This window comes from Temnothorax americanus, unplaced genomic scaffold, assembly GCF_048541705.1.
Source record: "Temnothorax americanus isolate GAGA-0224 unplaced genomic scaffold, ASM4854170v1 Scaffold14, whole genome shotgun sequence".
NCBI lineage: Eukaryota > Metazoa > Arthropoda > Insecta > Hymenoptera > Formicidae > Temnothorax > Temnothorax americanus.
Window position 1 is genome coordinate 3,927,381 of NW_027509275.1, and position 20,132 is coordinate 3,947,512.

Sequence of the window (20,132 nt, forward strand, 5' to 3'; positions counted from 1 at the left end):
CAATGCAATTACAAAATGAGACATATTTATTAAAGACGCGAATAGAACGTACAGCCATCTGTCGCGAAGCGTGGCAGGATGGGCATCAGGATCAACGATACGCGTTGAAAAGAAAAAAGAATGGCCGTTAAAAATGTGGGAACGATATGATGACCGACTAAACGCAAATTGAATAAGTTTCTCTACTTGCACCCGAAGTTTCGCCGAATCGGCGCGATTCGCGCGTTCTTAAGTAGCGAGAATTTTTATATACCCGTAGAAAAGAAACGTCCTCCTTTTCTCTTCTCTCCCCCGGGGAGGCGTTTCTTCATCCCTCTGATGATTTCGACGAAAGTTATTTTGTCTCGTAGGCTAACCGTAAGAGTAAGATAAGCATTTTACGATCGAATAGAGGGTGAGATACGTATTGTATTAACTTCACCTGCGGTTTACGCAGCTCTCTTGATAGTCTCGATGGCGTCGGAAAATTCACGCAGCACACATACACACACACACACACACACACACACACAGGTGTTTTGTACAAAGATCCTTTGGTTATGTATGTATAATAAAGTGACGTCCAGAAATATTGCGGGTGATCGTTCTTTCGAAGCGGCAGCGAGGCGCGAATCTCGTGGAAAAACCACAAATTAACATCAACTTGAAAATCGTCGAGTTGACGTCTATCTTACCGCGGGCAAAAATCACGTCTCTTCTTTTTCGGATAACTGCGTATAGCGATTCAGATTTCTCTTTCAGTCACTTTAGTTTCTTATCGATCAAAGGACAAGCGAATCTTTAAGTAATTATAGTCCCAACGATTTTTCCACGGGATGATACGTCGCGTAGCGCATAAGTCCACGCAAAAATAAGTATACGAGTGGCATAGTATAAAAAACGTGTTTTAATAAATATCAATAGAAAAAAAAGTTACAGAAAATATCTACAGGGGATTACAAAATGTCGATATATAAAATTACATGTCTCGCAACGCAATTATCTAGGACCCTTACATCTGTCAATGTCAACTATCTAGTCTTAAGATTAGCCTTAACAGTAATATTGATCGCTATCACTAAAGGTAATCGTAATACTCTTCATTGCGACACCCGATTGAGAAGTATTGTCGATTTTTCATATAGTTCCGTTCACGCGCGCGTATATCCCTTCGCGCGTTAGTAAATAAATAGCATGCGATTCAACGATCAAAATTCCTGGCGGCGAGGTGTAACGACGAAAACGACCAGTCCGAAAAATACAGATTGCCCAGATCCGGGCACAGTCTTCGATCGTGCGACGAGTAGAAGAAAAAGAAGAGGTTTTTGCAAAATAAAAAAGGGACCAATATTCGCGAGTACAAAACGAGTTCTAGATTACAAGGCACTAGTAAGAACTCAATTGTCACTCTCTTTCCAAGTATCCATTGTACTTCGCGGATAATGAAAGAGCTTTATTTGTCGTAATACGTAGGACTAGCAAGATATACAGGGGGTACCACCGCTAAGGCATCGTTCTTCAATGGCAGATTTCATAGCGGAAATGTTACCCTTTATCGTCCCTAATCATACAATCTTTCAGTTTTTAACATTATATATCTATCGAACTGAGCCTTGAAGTTAAAATTCTATCAAGGTTTATTCGCGAACGCGAGATTAGTTGCAGAATAACGCGCTTGTTACCTATCTCTTCTCTAAGACGTAATTTCTTCTAAAACTTAATTAAACAAATCGCTCTTCATTCGTCAATGCTCCGATATTTCCGCCGGAAAGAACTTCGTCTGGAGTGGCCGAGAGAAATGTTCATTACTGAAATCTAGACCCGATAGAAGTGAAACGCCCTGTATATGAGAGATTCAAGCGTTTATTCATCGAAATTACGCGTTTGAGATTTTCTAGAATACTACGTTCGATAAAGAGAATTATAACAACTCTTCGATTATACAGGAACGTTCGTAGTGGAGTCTTTACGTTTCGAACTTGTTACGACTCTAGATCGTTTCCCTGAATTGTAACGCTTGTATACCGAAAAAAAGATGCTCTTTGGGATATTTCTATGTACAACGCGATGGGTAGCCGTCGTAGTTTTATCGCGCTTGAATAAGAAAGAGCGACTGCATTCTTCTTCCTTTCGTCTAAAACTGTAATTTTGCCTCATAGCGCACGATAGCCCGTGCGCGTATCGCTTCTCAATTCTGGAGAATATCGCGAATATAGTATACATATTTTATTATACTAAACTGCGATCCTAATCGGGTGACGTTTCGTCATTGTCGTAGGGTGACGTGTAGGTATATGTATATCGTAAGCCTGAGATTTATAGTACCTCTTTGCTCAAGAAAACCTGCGCAAATAACACATGTAATTTACATCGAGCGCGCATGTCTTCCACAAAAGTTTCTTTGAGCAAATCTCAGTGCCATTTTTTACTTGCGATGTGAAAACAATCGCATTTTGCCTAATCCCGACGCTTATAAATTCATACCAAAAAAATTATATTAATGAGCGCCGCAAACGTCTGTACGTTTGTCGATACTCGAGGAAAAACTCAGTCGCTTACATGAAAAATACATGATACAGCGTGTTCGTATTAAAAATAGATATATTCGAACGATTTAATTATGTATGAATTGGTTTGCCTTCGCGAAGACAAAATGCGAGATTCAATGAACAATTCATAGTACACGATTTCCTAAAATAATCGATACGATATGTATATAGGAGAGCTCGGAAATAAAACGCGCCATATCGAATCCTTATAGTACAATTTAAAAAAACCATTCGCGACGTAAAATATTAAGCCGTTTTCCTAAATAACAATAGATACAAATTACGCCTCGAGAATTTCTTTCTAAAATTTACTTGATCGTATCGCGACGAGTTTCAAGTTGAAAAAAAAAACTTGAAACTCAAATTTATTTTTTCGGCGGTTGCCGATTTCAAACCAGGGCCTCGGCGTGATAGTGATGATAGTGATGATGTATGTGCTCGTGGACGTGCCTTCGGCTGGACGTGGCCGCCACCGCGTTCTGCGAGAATTCACGTTCGAGCCAACGCACGACTTGCGCCATCGCTCGGGCTTGATCCTGCTCCCGCGTGGCATGCTTCAGCTGATGCTTCTTGCTCGCTCTGCCGCATTGTTGCGAATTCACAAATTGCGCGTCGTTGCGCTGCAAATTGTTGTGATTGTCGGTAATCGTCTGATGATTAGCCGTTTGCTGGTTATTGTTGGGCACGAGGTTGACGATGTTGCGGTGAGTATTGCCGCTGCTAGGGGTGTGCTGCGGCGTGTCGTTGTAGACCGTTGTCGGAGCGATCACATTACGATTCAGTATCTGCGAATACGTCGCGTAGGTCTGAGGAGAGGAATGCGTCGCGTTGTTTCTCGGTGTCGCGTGCCGCGTTTTTCTGAGATTCGCCGACCGCGATTTGACCGGCGTTTTGGGAAACGACACGGAACGATGAGTACTCTCCCGGATTGGTTTGTGATAGTTCGCGGCCGTTTGACGAGGCTCCAGCGACGTGTGACAATCCTGATTATTATGATTCGGGTTTTCTACGTGGGGACTATGAGATGGAATGCGCGATTGTTCGTTTTGGTGTCGTTTCCTGCAGACAAAAAAGTAAATTCGATCTACAGCCAAGATCCTTTCGAGAATTTTATCTGTTTTAAACATTATATAGCCTTATGAATTTTATATAATAAACAAGAAAAGTGGATTGGATTAAAAAAATAGAGATTTCAATTAAATTATAATATTGGAGAATATTAAAATATTGCTAATTCGAGGAAGAATTTTAATTATTTATGATGCATATGTGTGTAAAGCAAAGTTAATATACGAAATTTTCAATATAAACTTAATTTTGTAAACTGATCGCAATTAACTCTCACCGTGACGTGTGAAAACTGAGATTATTTTTTTCCATGTTGGCCTGAATAATCTCAAGCAATTGTTGCCTTTGTAGGGCGCCGCTGCGTTTCCTCTGATTCGTCGTAAGAAGCGGCGTTAATGGCGAGAACGCGGGGGAAGTGTCACTATCATCGCTCACATCACCCTCCGAGCTATTTGAATAGGGAGATGGTAAATGGGGCACCGGACCGACTCTTCTACGAAGCTCCTCCTGCTGCACTCGATTCGTTCGGGCATTCTCATCGTCGTCCTCGCTGTGGGTCTCCACTTCTTTTCGCTCGGTCTGCAATGGAAATCGAAATGACGAACAAAATAAAACAACCGCAAGCGCGATGTACCGAGAGCAACGCAATGCTCTCTATTAATGCTTTATTAAATAAACGCATAATTTATAAAATAACGAGAAAAGGCGTAAATATGTTTTGTTATTTGTGTCAAAAATGGCGAGAAGAAAGTTTGTCTAAGTAGACATCTATGAAGTATCAAACGGGGAAATTATAACGTTTACTCATAAGCTCAAAAGTAGTAAAAAGCTTCGAATGTAATTCGTAATATAATTTGACGATTACGCGAATCATCATCAAAAATCTCGCGAGAGAAAACGCGCTCACATATGCATGTGCAACGTGGTTCATATACCAGGAGGAACGTAGGTCTCACCTGACAACGATACCGCGTAACTCTTCTCCTTCTAGGAACTCTGCTCGCGCCATGCCGAGCGGTAGCGGTGGCCGCTGTTGCGTGGCCGCACGGGGCGGCGTGCTTCAAATGGCAGCAGGACGACGGATTGGGCTGGTGACCGGGCAGCGTCGCGGCCTGTGGCGTTTGCGTGGCATTTAGGCAGGTGCCGGCGGCATTGCGCGGCGCCTGGCTGCTGCTGCTGCTGGCCCGCTGATCCGGCGACACCGTCAGCTTCACCTTGATCGTCTTACTGCCGCACGGCGGTACTTGGATCGAGGCGCCTAGCGCGTCGTAAATGGTGGTCACCAAACCAGCTATGTCGTCCTTGGTGATCTTCCCGTGCCCGTCGAAGTCGTACAGAGTGAAGGAGAACTCCTGCCGCCTCCTGTCACCATCCGCGACCGACACGTCGCACTCGAATTCCTGCAACGAGAACAAGGTCGATCGGATTAAAGAAAAAAATCTCGGGTGCGTGACTCTAATAATTACGGATAGCGGATAGCACAACTGTAGCGTGTTGAAAAAAAAAGTCTTAATAACGTGGAAATGATACGTGCGCGGTTAAGAATATATGTTACAGTCATTGTACATTTCTCTTTTATTTATATATAATTTCTTGGGAATTCTCTCATTAAATTAACTGATGATAACTATCGATTTTCGCCAATCAATTAACATTATAAAGTGAATTATAAAGTGAAAACAAAACACGAAGGAGAAATGCAAAATAAGAAATTATCGTTATACGAATAAAATTTGTCGCGAATTAAAAATAAGTAACGAACAATGCGATCTTTACGCAAGATATCTCATTGGACAGTATTGACAAACTACTACAAATTTTTACGGTAAATTAACAAATTTGAAATTTCTAACATACGCGACGGCATTTCGTTCCCTATACCAAGATATATAAATAAAAATATTTCACCTCGAAACTAAGCTGTTTCGTTGTACCGCAAGTAGGCTGTTCATCATTAGCGGTAGGTCCCGCAGGTACGCTCGTACTATCGGGCGCAACCGGCGGCGACTCCACGGGAGAAATTAATATCGGCGGTTGCGACTCCGTCGTCGGTGGTGACGAAACGTTGCAGGCCGTCGGGACGCCCGTGAGCAATTCCTCGGAATCGCTACCCTCCGTATTGGTCCCTACGACTGAACAGGTAACAAGGAAGATTCGTTAAGCGAGGATGCATAAGCAGCTGAAACTTTGTTCGACCTGCGCAACCGCGTCTCTCTCCCTCCCTCTCTCTCGTAGCGTACAAGAGAACCAAGATTCGACTCTCTCGTCGCGTTTTTCTTTTCTATCTTTTCCATCTTAAGCGGAGCAATGATTTCTCGGGATCGTTTTATCGTATATCGACGCGCAAACGCGCGATTGCAGGATTGGGCGCGGCGCGATCCGGGAAGCCGTTCTCCAGCTCGCCCGCTCGCTTTCCCGTCGCGCGCGCGATCGCGATTTCTGCCCTCGGGCTGCGAGCTGGCGAGCTGGCGAGCTGCGAGAGAGGCAGAGGAGCGAATAAAAGGCGGCATTTAACACGCGCCGCGGCATCCGCGACCGGTGGCGTGTTTGGTGCACAGACGGTATTTTTACGCTTCTCCGCGCCGACAGTCGCGCGGCGCGGCGCGGCGCGGCGCGGCCCGGCGTTCCATCGGGGAGGAAGCCTTTCAGTGACTGGTATAACCGGGGGGAAGCAGCTGGAATTCTAACCAGAACCATCGAATCTCAATGCCGTGAGGTTTTATACGCATCTTTCACCGGCGCGGGCGCGAGCGGTAAAATCCCGATTTTCACAATTTCAAAGAACGAGAATCTCGACGCTCGTAAAAAAAGGGGGGGGAAAATTCTCGCGTTTGCTTTCGCGATCGATATCAAATGATTTCCAACAGACAGGAACTAACAACGTGGTACGACAATTTTCAGTTTTATTTTTTTCCTCGAAAACGGAGCCTCGCGTACTGAATTTTAATCTATATTTCTTGCTTTTCGCGAGCTCTTTTCGATTCTTTTGATATCGCATTAGGCGAGTACGATTCTAAGCAGATTCCAGACTACACCTGGATCGAATTTTGCTATGTCGTATCGTACTATGCTCGCTATCCATTTTCATCGAACTTGTAATGCAGGATCATTGTGCGAGGAACGCAACGTCAGCTCTAGGGTGAAAGGGACGATGTCGAGCCGCATCTCGTTCCGCGTGTCCGGCATCTCGGCTTGAATAGCATTTCGGCTTTTATGTCCTGAATCGCGAGCTTCGGTTTTATCGTCAACCATTGTGCAATGGGCCGTAAACTCGTCCCACCTAACGGGCACGAAGCGCGGATGTGCGATAGACGTGGCTGTTAAACTCGGACTCGACAGAGATACCTATACTCGACGACTCGACGGTCGACGCGTACGCGGTTTCGCGTTTTACGTACCTATGTACGTATGCGTAAGAGGTGCGCAAATTCACCTCCGACATTCGATACCCGCTACCATCGCGCGCGAAAAACTCACGAATATTCGTGCGAGTTGCGGCTTGACGAGCGATCGTTAATCTGTCTTTTCAAACGGTGCCTGCATAATACGGAAAAAGAGACGCGTTACAATCTAAATCTTAATAATTATATCAGAACGCAATTGCTGTATTGAGACTCGTGGGCCGTTCCGTATACATTTCAATCTTTGAAGATGCTTTCAGACTTTCACGTTATCGTTATAAGCAAATCTCATATAAAGCTGAAAAAATATAATAGAAATAATAATTATTAAAAATATAAATTATATTGTAATCATTGAAAAAAAGGCGTTACGCGTTACATGTAACTCAAACAATTCTTTTATCTGGTAATTGAGATTCATGGAAATCGCGACGGGAAATTAAGGAGCCTCGAGTAATTTTGTTGTCGCTGAACGCACGCACCGCAATTTCCGCGCTATTTTCAACGACGCGTTACGGAGACAAGCGTGTATAGGTATAGACTATAGACACACAGGCCGAAAGCCGAAAGCTAAGAAAAGTATGATGTAAGACCACGTGGTATCCGCCTCGATAACATCTCGGCATTATCCACCGCTGACGACGGTCATTCTTTTGCGGCAGCACGATTGATCTTTCAAACGCCACCGCTGCGCTAATCATATTCTTTTTCTCTCTCTACGCTGCTTTTCCGTTGAACCTTTCTCCCTCTGCCCCCGCCCCAACCGTCGCTCTTTAACCGCTTGCCTGGTTTTTCTCAGGTATATCCGAAAGTCGTTTTGACCCGAGGAAAATTTGCTTAAAACCTTAACGAGAGATATACGCGGGAATGCAAATGGGAAACAAGCGTATCTTCGACAAGACTACGTTACTAAAAAGGAGTCGGGACTAAGCCGTAGCTAAAAATTTAATTTCGAAGGCTTTTTTTTTTACGTTTCTATCTGCTTTCCAGGAATGTACCCGATAAGAAAATGGGTCGAAGAGTAGTTCACTTATAAATGACAGTTTTCTTTCGGGTTATCTCGTCAGGTATATGTACGTACTTCAATCCCGGGCATACCTAATCTTAAAAGGAAACTTATCGTAACAAAATCTATCTCGTTGGCAGGCGAAACAAATTGAAACAACCAAAATTTCAATGGTATTAAATGGTTGATTCAGGGATTTATATGTTCCGCGAATCCGTTGTGCACAGAATTCTTTAAGACGGTTTTATCGAGTTTTGCGACAAACGTTTGCGCGCGATAATCATTCTCGCTCTTCACAGTTCACGGTTAAATCGCGTCATCATTGTATTTAGGAAACATTTCGTAAACACGATATACGGCATGTCGTAGTTACACCAGGCAGATATAATTATACAAATAATTTGAAACAAATGCCGCATGAGCTTCGCGAACAGATTATCAAGCTGATAAACTATAAATTATTCGTAACGATTAAGGAGAGTTTAATTCAATATTATTTCACCGTCACATGAGAGAAACCGTGTAACTATACGTATAGTTTTTAAATGTCTGAAATAAAGCCAACAAGATGTGTGTGTCACGTGTACGCGGTCTCACATGTTTATCGTTTATATTAGCTGTAATCAGAGCTCGTTAAAATTAAAGATTCATCCGAAAACTGTCAATAAGAGAAATTAGCAGTAAGTTGAATTAGCATTGTGCGTTTCTTTCGCCTTTTTCAGGCCCGAGAGTCTCAATATCGCAGCACGCGCGTTCCCCGAAAGGGAAGGAACGATGTATGTGAAGTTAGCCCCGCACTTTTTGAATTTTTAGTTTTTTTTTATTGTGCCGTATTGTGCTACGTTTGTGCTGTATTGTGCCGCAAACCGCAACTCCGTAACCCAAAGCGTATTCGAGAAAATTAAAAAAAACAAAATTTTTGATAGCCCCGCACTTTTCGAATTTTCAGTTTTTTTTTATTGTGCCGTATTGTGCTAGATTTGTGCTGACTTGTGCCGCAAACGAGAGATTGATAACTTCGATAACAATTAAGAAAAAAAATAAAAAAAAAATTATACTAGCCCCGCACTTTTATCGAAATAAACCCATTTTTTTTTGGTTGATAGATAATAATTTGTGCCACGTTGTGCCGTTGGAACTAACTCGATATTTCTTTTCGTTGGGCAGATAAAAAATATTAAATTTTTAAACAAAATAACAATTAATTACTTCAAAATTAATTACTTCGCATTTATCAAACTTCTGTAAACTGTGCTGAGTTTCGCTAGATGCGAGTACAACAAAGAAATGGCCAAAAATGCATAGAAAGTTGCAGGGGTTGAAAATAATGAGCTAAGGGAGAGGGAGAAATAGGGGTGAAAAAAAAATTTTACAATTTAAAATTTTTTAAAATTGTGCCGGGTTGTGCTCAAAGAGTACAATAACTTTTCTTAATGACAAAATGTCCGCAAGTCGTTAGTTTTCGCAGCACAACCATCTAGAGAAAGCAGTTTTTAGGAATTCCAATTTTCAAATTGCTATAACTTTAGAACCGTGACAGGGAATGAAATTTTGCGACTTGTGCTGAATTGTGCTGGACGGGCACAACAAGAAAACGGCTAAAAAAGAATCGAAAGTAGCATGGGGTTTAGAATTCTTCTACAACTAAAACCCAAGTTTCTAGTTGTATTGTAACAGTTGTATTGTAAAATCCATAAAATGTGACCTGTCGACATTTTGTCACTAACGAAAGTCATTGTACTCGCCTAGCACAATCCGGCACAATTTTAAAAAATTTAAAAATGCGAATTTTTCTTCTCACCCCCATCCCCTTTGGCTCATTATTTTCAACCCCTGCTACTTTCGATTCTTTTTTAGCCGTTTTCTTGTTGTGCCCGTCCAGCACAACTCAGCACAAGTCGCAAAATTTCATTCCCTGTCACGGTTCTAAAGTTATAGCGCCTTGAAAATTGGAATTCCTAAAAACTGCTTTCTCTAGATGGTTGTGCTGCGAAAACTAACGACTTGCGGACATTTTGTCATTAACAAAAGTCATTGTACTCGCCTAGCACAATCCGGCACAATTTTAAAAAATTTGAAAATGCGAATTTTTTTTCTCACCCCCATCCCCTTTGGCTCATTATTTTCAACCCCTGCTACTTTCGATTCTTTTTTAGCCGTCTTCTTGTTGTGCCCGTCCAGCACAATTCAGCACAAGTCGCAAAATTTCATTCCCTGTCACGGTTCTAAAGTTATAGCAATTTGAAAATTGGAATTCCTAAAAACTGCTTTCTCTAGATGGTTGTGCTGCGAAAACTAACGACTTGCGGACATTTTGTTATTAACGAAAGTCATTGTACTCGCCTAGCACAATCCGGCACAATTTTAAAAAATTTGAAAATGCGAATTTTTTTCTCACCCCCATCCCCTTTGGCTCATTATTTTCAACCCCTGCTACTTTCGATTCTTTTTTAGCCGTTTTCTTGTTGTGCCCGTCCAGCACAACTCAGCACAAGTCGCAAAATTTCATTCCCTGTCACGGTTCTAAAGTTATAGCGCCTTGAAAATTGGAATTCCTAAAAACTGCTTTCTCTAGATGGTTGTGCTGCGAAAACTAACGACTTGCGGACATTTTGTCATTAACAAAAGTCATTGTACTCGCCTAGCACAATCCGGCACAATTTTAAAAAATTTGAAAATGCAAATTTTTCTTCTCACCCCCATCCCCTTTGGCTCATTATTTTCAACCCCTGCTACTTTCGATTCTTTTTTAGCCGTTTTCTTGTTGTGCTTGTCCAGCACAATTCAGCACAAGTCGCAAAATTTCATTCCCTGTCACGGTTCTAAAGTTATAGCAATTTGAAAATTGGAATTCCTAAAAACTGCTTTCTCTAGATGGTTGTGCTGCGAAAACTAACGACTTGCGGACATTTTGTTATTAACGAAAATCATTGTACTCGCCTAGCACAATCCGGCACAATTTTAAAAAATTTGAAAATGCGAATTTTTTTTCTCACCCCCATCCCCTTTGGCTCATTATTTTCAACCCCTGCTACTTTCGATTCTTTTTTAGCCGTTTTCTTGTTGTGCCCGTCCAGCACAACTCAGCACAAGTCGCAAAATTTCATTCCCTGTCACGGTTCTAAAGTTATAGCGCCTTGAAAATTGGAATTCCTAAAAACTGCTTTCTCTAGATGGTTGTGCTGCGAAAACTAACGACTTGCGGACATTTTGTCATTAACAAAAGTCATTGTACTCGCCTAGCACAATCCGGCACAATTTTAAAAAATTTGAAAATGCGAATTTTTCTTCTCACCCCCATTCCCTTTGGCTCATTATTTTCAACCCCTGCTACTTTCGATTCTTTTTTAGCCGTCTTCTTGTTGTGCCCGTCCAGCACAATTCAGCACAAGTCGCAAAATTTCATTCCCTGTCACGGTTCTAAAGTTATAGCAATTTGAAAATTGGAATTCCTAAAAACTGCTTTCTCTAGATGGTTGTGCTGCGAAAACTAACGACTTGCGGACATTTTGTTATTAACGAAAGTCATTGTACTCGCCTAGCACAATCCGGCACAATTTTAAAAAATTTTAAATTGTAAAATTTTTTTCTCACCCCTATTTCTCCCTCTCCCTTAGCCCATTATTTTCAACCCCTGCAACTTTCTATGCATTTTTGGCCATTTCTTTGTTGTACTCATCTAGCGAAACTCAGCACAGTTTACAGAAGTTTGATAAATGCGAAGTAATTAATTTTGAAGTAATTAATTGTTATTTTGTTTAAAAATTTAATATTTTTTATCTGCCCAACGAAAAGAGATATCGAGTTAGTTCCAACGGCACAACGTGGCACAAATTATTATCTATCAACCAAAAAAAAATGGGTTTATTTCGATAAAAATGCGGGGCTAGTATAATTTTTTTTTTATTTTTTTTCTTAATTGTTATCGAAGTTATCAATCTCTTGTTTGCGGCACAAGTCAGCACAAATCTAGCACAATACGGCACAATAAAAAAAAACTGAAAATTCGAAAAATGCGGGGCTATCAAAAATTTTGTTTTTTTTAATTTTCTCGAATACGCTTTGGGTTACGGAGTTGCGGTTTGCGGCACAATACAGCACAAACGTAGCACAATACGGCACAATAAAAAAAAACTAAAAATTCAAAAAGTGCGGGGCTAACTTCACATATATGAAGGAACGATCATTACCAGAAAAGGGTCTGTAGCCAGCGAGGAACCTTGCTCGCCACCACTTTACCAATCCGGTAGCCATGGGACCTTCATGCGTGCATGCGTGCGTGCGTGCGTGTGCGCGGGCGACGATCGCCGTGATCCCTCTACCGCTTCGGCTCCCCGCTCTCGGGATCGGCGGCACACTTTGTTCCTCCTCCGTAACTACCGATACGCCGCGGTCGCGCGGTATTACGTGCCGCGCCGTGCCCTCTCCCTCGGTACTTCCGGTTAGGCGCGCCTCTCCGCACCCCGCGCTCGATCTGTCATCCGGCAGCGGCTCGTGAACTATACACGAGAGGCACAAACGCGCACTCGGCTCGACTTTGTACCGTCCGGACCGTCAAAATTTTTCGAACGGATAGGTGTGTAGGGCCGTTGCCGTCACCGTCGCAGACGCACACTGCACGCACGTGTTCGTCGCGGAGCGCGCCTCGCGGCAGCGGGCAGTCGGCGCTCGCTCGTAAACGTCGCGCGGCACTGCCGGGAGTGCCGGGAAGACGACGCGGTTTTGCCGCTCGCGCATCGAGGCGAAACGAAGCGCGGACACGAGGCACGGAAAAAAAACCTCCTCTCCTCCACCACCTCTTTCTCCGCGCAAGCAGGTAGAAACCCGCCCGTCACCGCGGTTCGGACACGACTACGGGCGCGCTCGTCCTCGCCTAAAAGCACGTTCCCCGTAATTCCCCTACCTACCCGCGCGCCATACCGCCATACCACCACTACCATCGTCACTGTCGACATACGGCACCATCGTCGCAGCAGCCACCATCGTACCAGCCAGCCAGCCAGCCAGCCAGGCGGGCGGCCTGGCAGCGTGGCGCAGCCCGTATTCCTCGCTTCGTCGTCGGCCTGGCTTGGTCGGCCAGTGCCGAGCCGAGGAGACGCGCGGCGCGGCGGCTCTTCAACCTCTACCTACTCAGCCTACTCTTCTCTTCTTCTCTCTTCTCTTATTTTCTCTTTCTCCTTTGCATACCCGTTCGCCAGAGAGCCAGCGCGTTCAGCGCTCTGCCGTCTTCCCGCAAGAATCTCGCGGTGTGAAGCGTGAAGCCCCGTTTACACGACCCAGAACTATAACAGTACTCCGTCTACATAATTGCAGACGCACGCCGCCTTCCGCGACGAATTTCTTATAAATTCGTGCGCCCCTTCTGTATAAAAGATATCCTTCTCCCTCTCATTTCCACGCAACTTTCCCAAAAACCAAATATGCAACGAGAGCTAACGGCTAATAAATTGTGGAACTTGAACTCATTCGAGTAATCTCTAGCTTTAATTCGCCAATTATAAAAAGATTATTCTCTGTAAAGATATTTCCTTGTAAGAGTACAACGTAATTTAATTAATTCGATTGATTCGCTTTCTCTCGATCATTTATAAGCAGCGTGGAACAGGCTTAACGACGAGGAAGGACCGACCAGCTTCGCGGTTGCTCCGAGTTTCGAGATGCGAGAAGAGACGACGCCGACGCCGATCCGACGCTCGGTGCCGTCAATCTCGGAGGCTAACGCGAATTTCGTTGCCGATCGTCACGATCGCTGTGCGACAATCGATTTCCGTTATCTTCCGGCACGTCAAATCAAACCTGCCTTCCGCAAAACCGACCTCGTTACGTTCGTTGAACTCGTCGATTTATCGCGCGTTCGACGTCGCGACGGGTCCGATCTTTGACTATCTTCGAAAATTACTGGAGGCTGGAGAAACGAACGCGGACGCTTTTGTTACGCGATGATTCTGACGCGGAACGTACGTCTTGCTTTTCTTCCGCGCGAAGAAACGCCGCGCGTCGTAATTGACGTTGACGCTTTTCCAAACCTCATCTTTGCAGGTCGTGAGACTTGGAGAACGTCATGTGCCAATGTTTTGCTATTCGAGAGGTTACGATATCTGTATTGTACGATTTGTCATATATAAATTTGTATCGTAATGATTAATCAACATTGTGTCAATATTTTTCAATCGCGACAATAAATATTAATATCGGAAACAAAGTTCTTCCGTGTCCTTAATCCTCGACGCCTAAAAAAGAATTTTATATAAATACTTAATAAACTACCAACAGGTATTCTCTTTAAAATATTGTTTTATTTATTCATTTGATGCTTTTGTCGGCTTTTCCACCGACTACGATGATCGATAAAGAAAAATCAAGTTAGACGTACTTCTCTCGTAGCGCCACGACGCTTTAAAATATGACGCTATTTATCTCGAAAAATTGTGACCTGTATTATAGTAATCACGCGTTAGAGTAATCGCCCGAATTTAACGGCGGTACTCGAGAATCGATAACCAAAAGCTTGAATTCGTTATTTCGCGCGGTAAATAAATGATTCCTCCTCTCCCGCGTGTGTAAAATTACGCACGGATTGTTATTAAAAAGAAAGGGAAAGGGGAAACCCTACACTTCCGGCCTATTTCCGCCGTAAGCCGTACGAATCGATACCCTCGTCATTGAGATCACTTCGGTGTTTACGTCGGCGACACACACGCGCGTCATCGTTCGCAAACGCGCGGTCGTGTTGTTTCGACGCTTCAATGAATCACGAGTCGGAGACGGGGGACGGGGGGAGAGAGACCGAGAGAGAAAGAGAGAAAAAGGGAGTGGATGAAAAGGGGAGAAGGGGGAGTGGAGGGTGACGGGCAAATTAGAGAAATGCGCGCTTCGATTTCGCATTTCTTCTTTTCGTCGGAAGACACGTTCTTTATTCACATTGCTTCACCGAAAACGCTCTCGCGGCCGAGAGTGCTGCGCAATACCACTCGGAAAGTCCGTCCGTGTCAAATCGGAGATATTCTTTTTGGAGACTGTACCCGCACGCTATTATCTCCTAGCGGTGTTTCAGAAGAAACATAGGCGTCGCCGCGCGGAAGGAGTCTCGCGGGGCTTGAGTCGCTTGGGTGTTTCGGGCTTACCTTCCATCTCTCGTTCATCCTTCGGCAACCTCCTTCTTCCCCCCCCCCCCGTAGACGTCCTACTAACGTGCCGTGCGCTACTGTTAGCAGCACGCTCGATCGAAATAAAAAGAGAAGAGAAACAATTAACTTGGACAAAAACACGACAGGCCCCCTTTGTACGCAACGTCCCGCGCTGACTGCGTAAGCGCGAAATTAAATATTATACGTCGCGAGATACATATATACTGACACCTCTAAGCTTTTACATAGTCCCTCGTCAGTCCCCTCTCACGTTCTACACGGCGCGTAATATGATTTCAAAAAATAAAACACTAACTAATTCTTTAATCTCAAAAAACGTACCTATACCTTTTATTAATCCATCTATCCTTGAATTCTCGCGTAACGAATAATAAAGATTGAGTAAATCAAATTATACGTTGTTGCACTTATTTCGTTTTTAATAATTTTCAAAAGTAGGAATACGCATTTTTTTTTTTTTTAGAAGATTAATTTCACTGAGAGGTAATTTCTTCGATTAATATACCGGTGTATTGCCCGAACTCTCAAAAAAAGAAATATTAAAATATTACGATGTTAATGACGATTTACAGATTTTTCTATTTTAAAAATTTACCCAGTGACAACGATTAGTAATGTATGTATATACGTTTCCTTAATTTTTTAAATTTATATTTATTAGACGCTGTTTTCTTCATTAAAATCAAATCTTATTCCGTTTACTTTAGTAACGCGCATTCTCGTGTTACTAAATGTGTTTTTTCAAATGTGTTCTTCTCTCTCTCTCTCTCTTTCCCCTTTTGTATGCAGTAAAGACCGATATTGAGAAGAATATCCGCGAAGTTGTATCTTAAAACGAATCGTACAGACTCGACGCGTAACAGCAGAATCGAGTAACGACAAAATCCCTGTTGCGGATGCAACACAAATTCTCCGAGAAAGAGAGAAAAGGAAGAAAAAGAGAGAGAACCAAATAAATACGGCGCAATTCCACCGTTGGAAATTTTCTATTTCCTAGGACGAGTCCCCGGACGGTGACGCCACTGAACGACCGACCGGTCGGTCGGTCGGCGGACGGTCGGCCCGAAGCATCCCTCTCACACTCCCTATGTATAATACAGAAAGGCTCTCTACCCGCCATGCCACGATGCGCTGTGCCACGCCATGCCGTACCGTGCCGTGCCGTGCCGTGCCGCGCCGCGTTGCGGTACGGTTTGCCGTGCCATCCTCAGCCGAGTAGCGTGGCTAGTTGTTTCTTTTCTTTATTCCTTTGTCGGAAAGTCGGCGGCAAGCGGCAAGTCTCGTTTTTAAGAGGCGGCAGAGAGGGCCGGGTGAACGGCGAGCGGCGCGGCGGAGCGGAGCGCGGCGATGGCAGGACGAGAGGCAAAAGGGAAACGGCGCGGCGCGGCAACCAGCCAGCGGGGGTTGCGAGGGGGATCGGAGGGAGCCAGGATGGTGGCTCGGTGCGGCCTGCCTGGGTAGAAGCAAGAAGGGGACCAAGGGGGAAGAGGAGCCCCGCGCACGAACGCGCGCTCTTCGTCGGTGAGGGGAAATAAAACGCGCGGCTCAAAAACGCGGGTACAGACTAATCTCGAAATAACGCCGGCAGCGGGCACAAACTCTCTCCCTTTCTCTCCCTTCCCCTCTCCCCTTCCTCCCTCCCACCCTCTCTCTCTCTCTCTCTCTCTCTATCTATCTATCTATCTGTCCGCGGGTGTTGAATTCGAGTCATCTATTAATAATAAACTATTTCCAGATGCGTCTTGTGCCACCATCAGGAACTCAATCGCTGCTCCCTTTCTCCCTTTCTCTCCAGCTTCGCGCCCAAGCGCTTTGATCTCGCCAGTGATCTCACCTGTGCGTCAGATCGAGCGCCAAAGAAGAACCGAAACCGATTATAACTCGGATTCGCATTCGATCTCACATTAGTCGCATCAATCAGCGTATTTCTAATCTCTAATCCTTTGGTGAACGAATGTATAAGTCGAGTTTATTTGTCTCGAACGTATCGGAAATTGAACGCGACGATGTTATTACGCGTCAATTTCAATTATCCGGCCGCGAAAGGAGGAGAGATAGATAGCTGGACGCCGCGCATTCGCGATGTCAGAGTCGCTAATTAGATCCGCGGGAAGATGAAGCTTGTCACGCGGATCGGAGATCGGGATGTCGATCGAATCGACCGAATCGAGCGTCACGCGCGCGATCGCGTCGATTAGACGGTAACGGCGTCAAAAGGGCGAGGTAAATATTTATCGCGAGGGAGACGATTTGAGGAGAGGGACGGGAAGAGGGCCCCGAGATGCGCTGGACGGGATACGGAGAAGGCCTATCCCGTAATGCCTATAATACAGTTTTGCCGCGAGCGAGCGCGGAGAGAGCGGACTGCGGAGAGCGACTCGTCGCTCACCGCTCGCCGGCCAACCGGCGCGGCGTCCGTCGGTTTTGCTCGTTGGGCTCTCTCTCTCGCCGTCTCTCGAGCCTCGGCGAAGGTTCGCCGGATGATACCGGGTGGGAAAAGGGAAGAGAGAGAGAGAACGCGCGAAGGGGGTATAGGGGACGGAGAGGTCGGAGCGGAGGAACGAACGGACGAACAGACGGACGGACGGTGGAGCCTTGGTCGTGTTACGGCGCGGGGGAAAGGAGGAAGCGGCCGCGGCCGCGGTGCGTTTGATCTCGGCCGCGGGCGCCGACAAAGCGTTCGTCCACTCTCCTACAACGGCGGACCGTCCCTTGGGTGCGCGCGCGAGAGCGGCATCCGCATGTGTTGGCCGAGAGGGAGAGAGGCGAACGGAGAGGGAGGCTGAACGAGCAAGCGAGCGAGCGAGAGCGAGAAAGACGCGAAGCGGAAAGGAGGGAGAAAAAGCGAGCGGGACGGCAAAGGACCGCGCGAAGAACGAGAAGGACGGAACGATCGGAGTGGCTGAGCTGGGAGAGAGAGGGAGAGAGAGAGAGAGAGAGAGAGGACGATGGAAAGGAGGAAGATGGAAAGGAACGGGGAAGGGGGGCAAGGGGGCATGAGGGATCCGTTCCACGATTCATCGTGCTGTTGCCGCTGTTGCGCTCGCTCTAGCATGGCGCTCCGCCACGCCACTCCCTCGTGCCGGTGGTACCCCGCACACATAATATTCCACGCATACACGCGCGTATACGCGCGCGCATCATCGGGTTCGCTATTAATAAATAATGCTCGCCGTAGTCCGCATTACAACTAAGATTCCTTCCCACACCATCGTCGCGGTTGTTGTCGTCGCGAGGATGTATTCTCGATTTCGAACACTCGACCGCTCGTGAACTCCGCCTTCTCTCCTTCTGTCCCCGGCCGACAACGACGGACATGCGGTCTGTCACACATCGCGGAGGGACGCATTGATGTTCACGGCCTCTCTCCCTCTCTCTCCCCCCCCTCCCCGTGTGTGTCGGATCTATACATGCGCGCGCGTTTCGTGGGATCGCCACGATGGAGAAACGCGTCAATTATTTCACATCGAGAAAAAGTTGCACCGGAGAAAAGACGGAGATATAGAGGCGGGGAGAGAAAGAGAGGGACGAGCTCCCGGGACCAGCGACGATCGTCCGTTGCCCGACGAGAATTCCCTTCTTTCGACAATATTCCTGAATCCATAATATAAGATATTGATTTGTCTTTAATAATATATAAACGACTGTGTACGTTAAACGGTAATGCGATTTTAATGTATTTGCGTACACGTTAAAATCGCATTATCGTTCTCTGTTTTCTACCCATTTTCTCACATTTAATATCGAAAAAAATCTTCACTTGAAATCTCACAGAGGCAAAAAAAAACTGGTGATTTAAATTTAAATAATAAAATAAGTGATACGTAATTATCAAATCTAACTGAATGCTAAAATGCTGCTTTATCGATGTTGGAACATTTAATACTAATTGATGATCCTTGTCCGTTTAATTACTAGATCGGGCATCGCGTGCAATTACACGCGGTTTAATTTGCGGGCGCAAAAATAACCGAATTACAAAATCCTCGACGATCGCGCCCGGCGATAGCCGTTCGAATAACGTGTGACACATAAATGATAAGGGGAGGCCTTTGAAGTCCCCGGTTTCCGCGCCCAATAAACCGACAAAAGCAGCCGCCGCGCATTATAAATTACGGCGTTCATTAGGAAGGCTGCAATAGTTGCGCGCGGTAATAAGAGAGGCATTAAAGTCCGAGAGAGAGAGAGGGAGATAGCCCCCTGTATATATGTATATATACATATGTATATCTACGTGGCGCGTATCGGAATGAAAGGAAAAAAAAGAAGGAAAAAAAAAGAAAGAAGTGAAAAGTTGGAGAAACGTTGAATTAACGCGAACGATTCAAGCGCGGCTTCCTCGAACTCGAAAGTAATAATCGGCGATTAGAGACCCCGCGAGAGACAGAGAGAGAGAGAGAGAGAGAAGAGCGAGAAGAGAGAGAGAGAGAGAGAGAGAGAGAGAGAGAGAGAGAGAGAGAGACAGAGAGAGAGAGAAGACGGCGAAAAGTCCAAGAGGCCGTTTCTGGCGACTGGCGACACAGCGAGGCATATCGTGGTGCCTCGACCGACCACACTCCTCGACGAGAAGTGTTTTCGTTCATTGAGGACCTTGTGTTCGTTTTACTCCGGTCGCGGAACACGACCGTGGTCGATTGGACCGTTGCCCGTGTTGGTAGTCGTTGTAGATTGTAGAAGAGAAAAAATAGAACGCCGCGCCGCGCCGCGCCGGCGAAAAAAAAGCGACCGATATTCGTGGAGGATTTTTCTGAAAGCGATCGCGATAAAAGCGCGGACGGAATAATTGAGCGCTTCAATGCGGAGACGGGATGTCGCCGTGAAATGGGAACCGATCTATCAATCTTTGGCGCGTATATTAATCGGAATAAAATATATATAGTTATAGATAGATAAACAAAAATCTCCCGAAGGTTTTGACATTTTTCGAAATGTTAAGTCATTTGTTTAGAATTAGGATTCATAAATGTATCTTGGATTTCAG

The 20,132-nt window shown here is 45.1% G+C and overlaps 1 protein-coding gene across 3 annotated transcripts; it reads right to left on the minus strand.

Moving 5' to 3' along the window:
• Window positions 1-868: 868 nt before the first annotated feature.
• On the minus strand, window positions 869-15,202 carry Nkd (NKD inhibitor of WNT signaling pathway naked cuticle). Of its 3 annotated transcripts, none has more exons than XM_077401258.1 (5): window positions 15,128-15,202; window positions 5,505-5,728; window positions 4,553-4,996; window positions 3,874-4,175; window positions 869-3,587 (listed from the first exon to the last, which is right to left on the minus strand). In XM_077401258.1, the coding sequence occupies exons 1-5, from the start codon at window positions 15,132-15,134 to the stop codon at window positions 2,918-2,920; spliced, it is 1,647 nt and encodes a 548-aa protein (XP_077257384.1). In that variant the 5' UTR covers window positions 15,135-15,202; the 3' UTR covers window positions 869-2,917. The 3 variants fall into 3 exon arrangements, with proteins under 3 accessions (XP_077257384.1, XP_077257382.1, XP_077257383.1); XM_077401256.1 differs by lacking the exon at window positions 15,128-15,202 and adding an exon at window positions 12,911-13,026; XM_077401257.1 differs by lacking the exon at window positions 15,128-15,202 and adding an exon at window positions 12,194-12,404.
• Window positions 15,203-20,132: the final 4,930 nt, after the last annotated feature.

What these genes read in the sequence shown, in the direction of transcription:
- Nkd (XM_077401256.1), bottom strand. Translation starts at nt 12,986, where the DNA reads ATGGTGGCTGCTGCGACGATGGTGCCGTATGTCGACAGTGACGATGGT. An exon ending in CGAAACAGCTTAGTTTCGAG is followed by an intron (nt 4,997 to 5,504) that starts GTGAAATATTTT and finishes TTCTCGTTGCAG; the next exon opens with GAATTCGAGTGCGACGTGTC. An exon ending in CTCAGTTTTCACACGTCACG is followed by an intron (nt 3,588 to 3,873) that starts GTGAGAGTTAAT and finishes TTTTGTCTGCAG; the next exon opens with GAAACGACACCAAAACGAAC.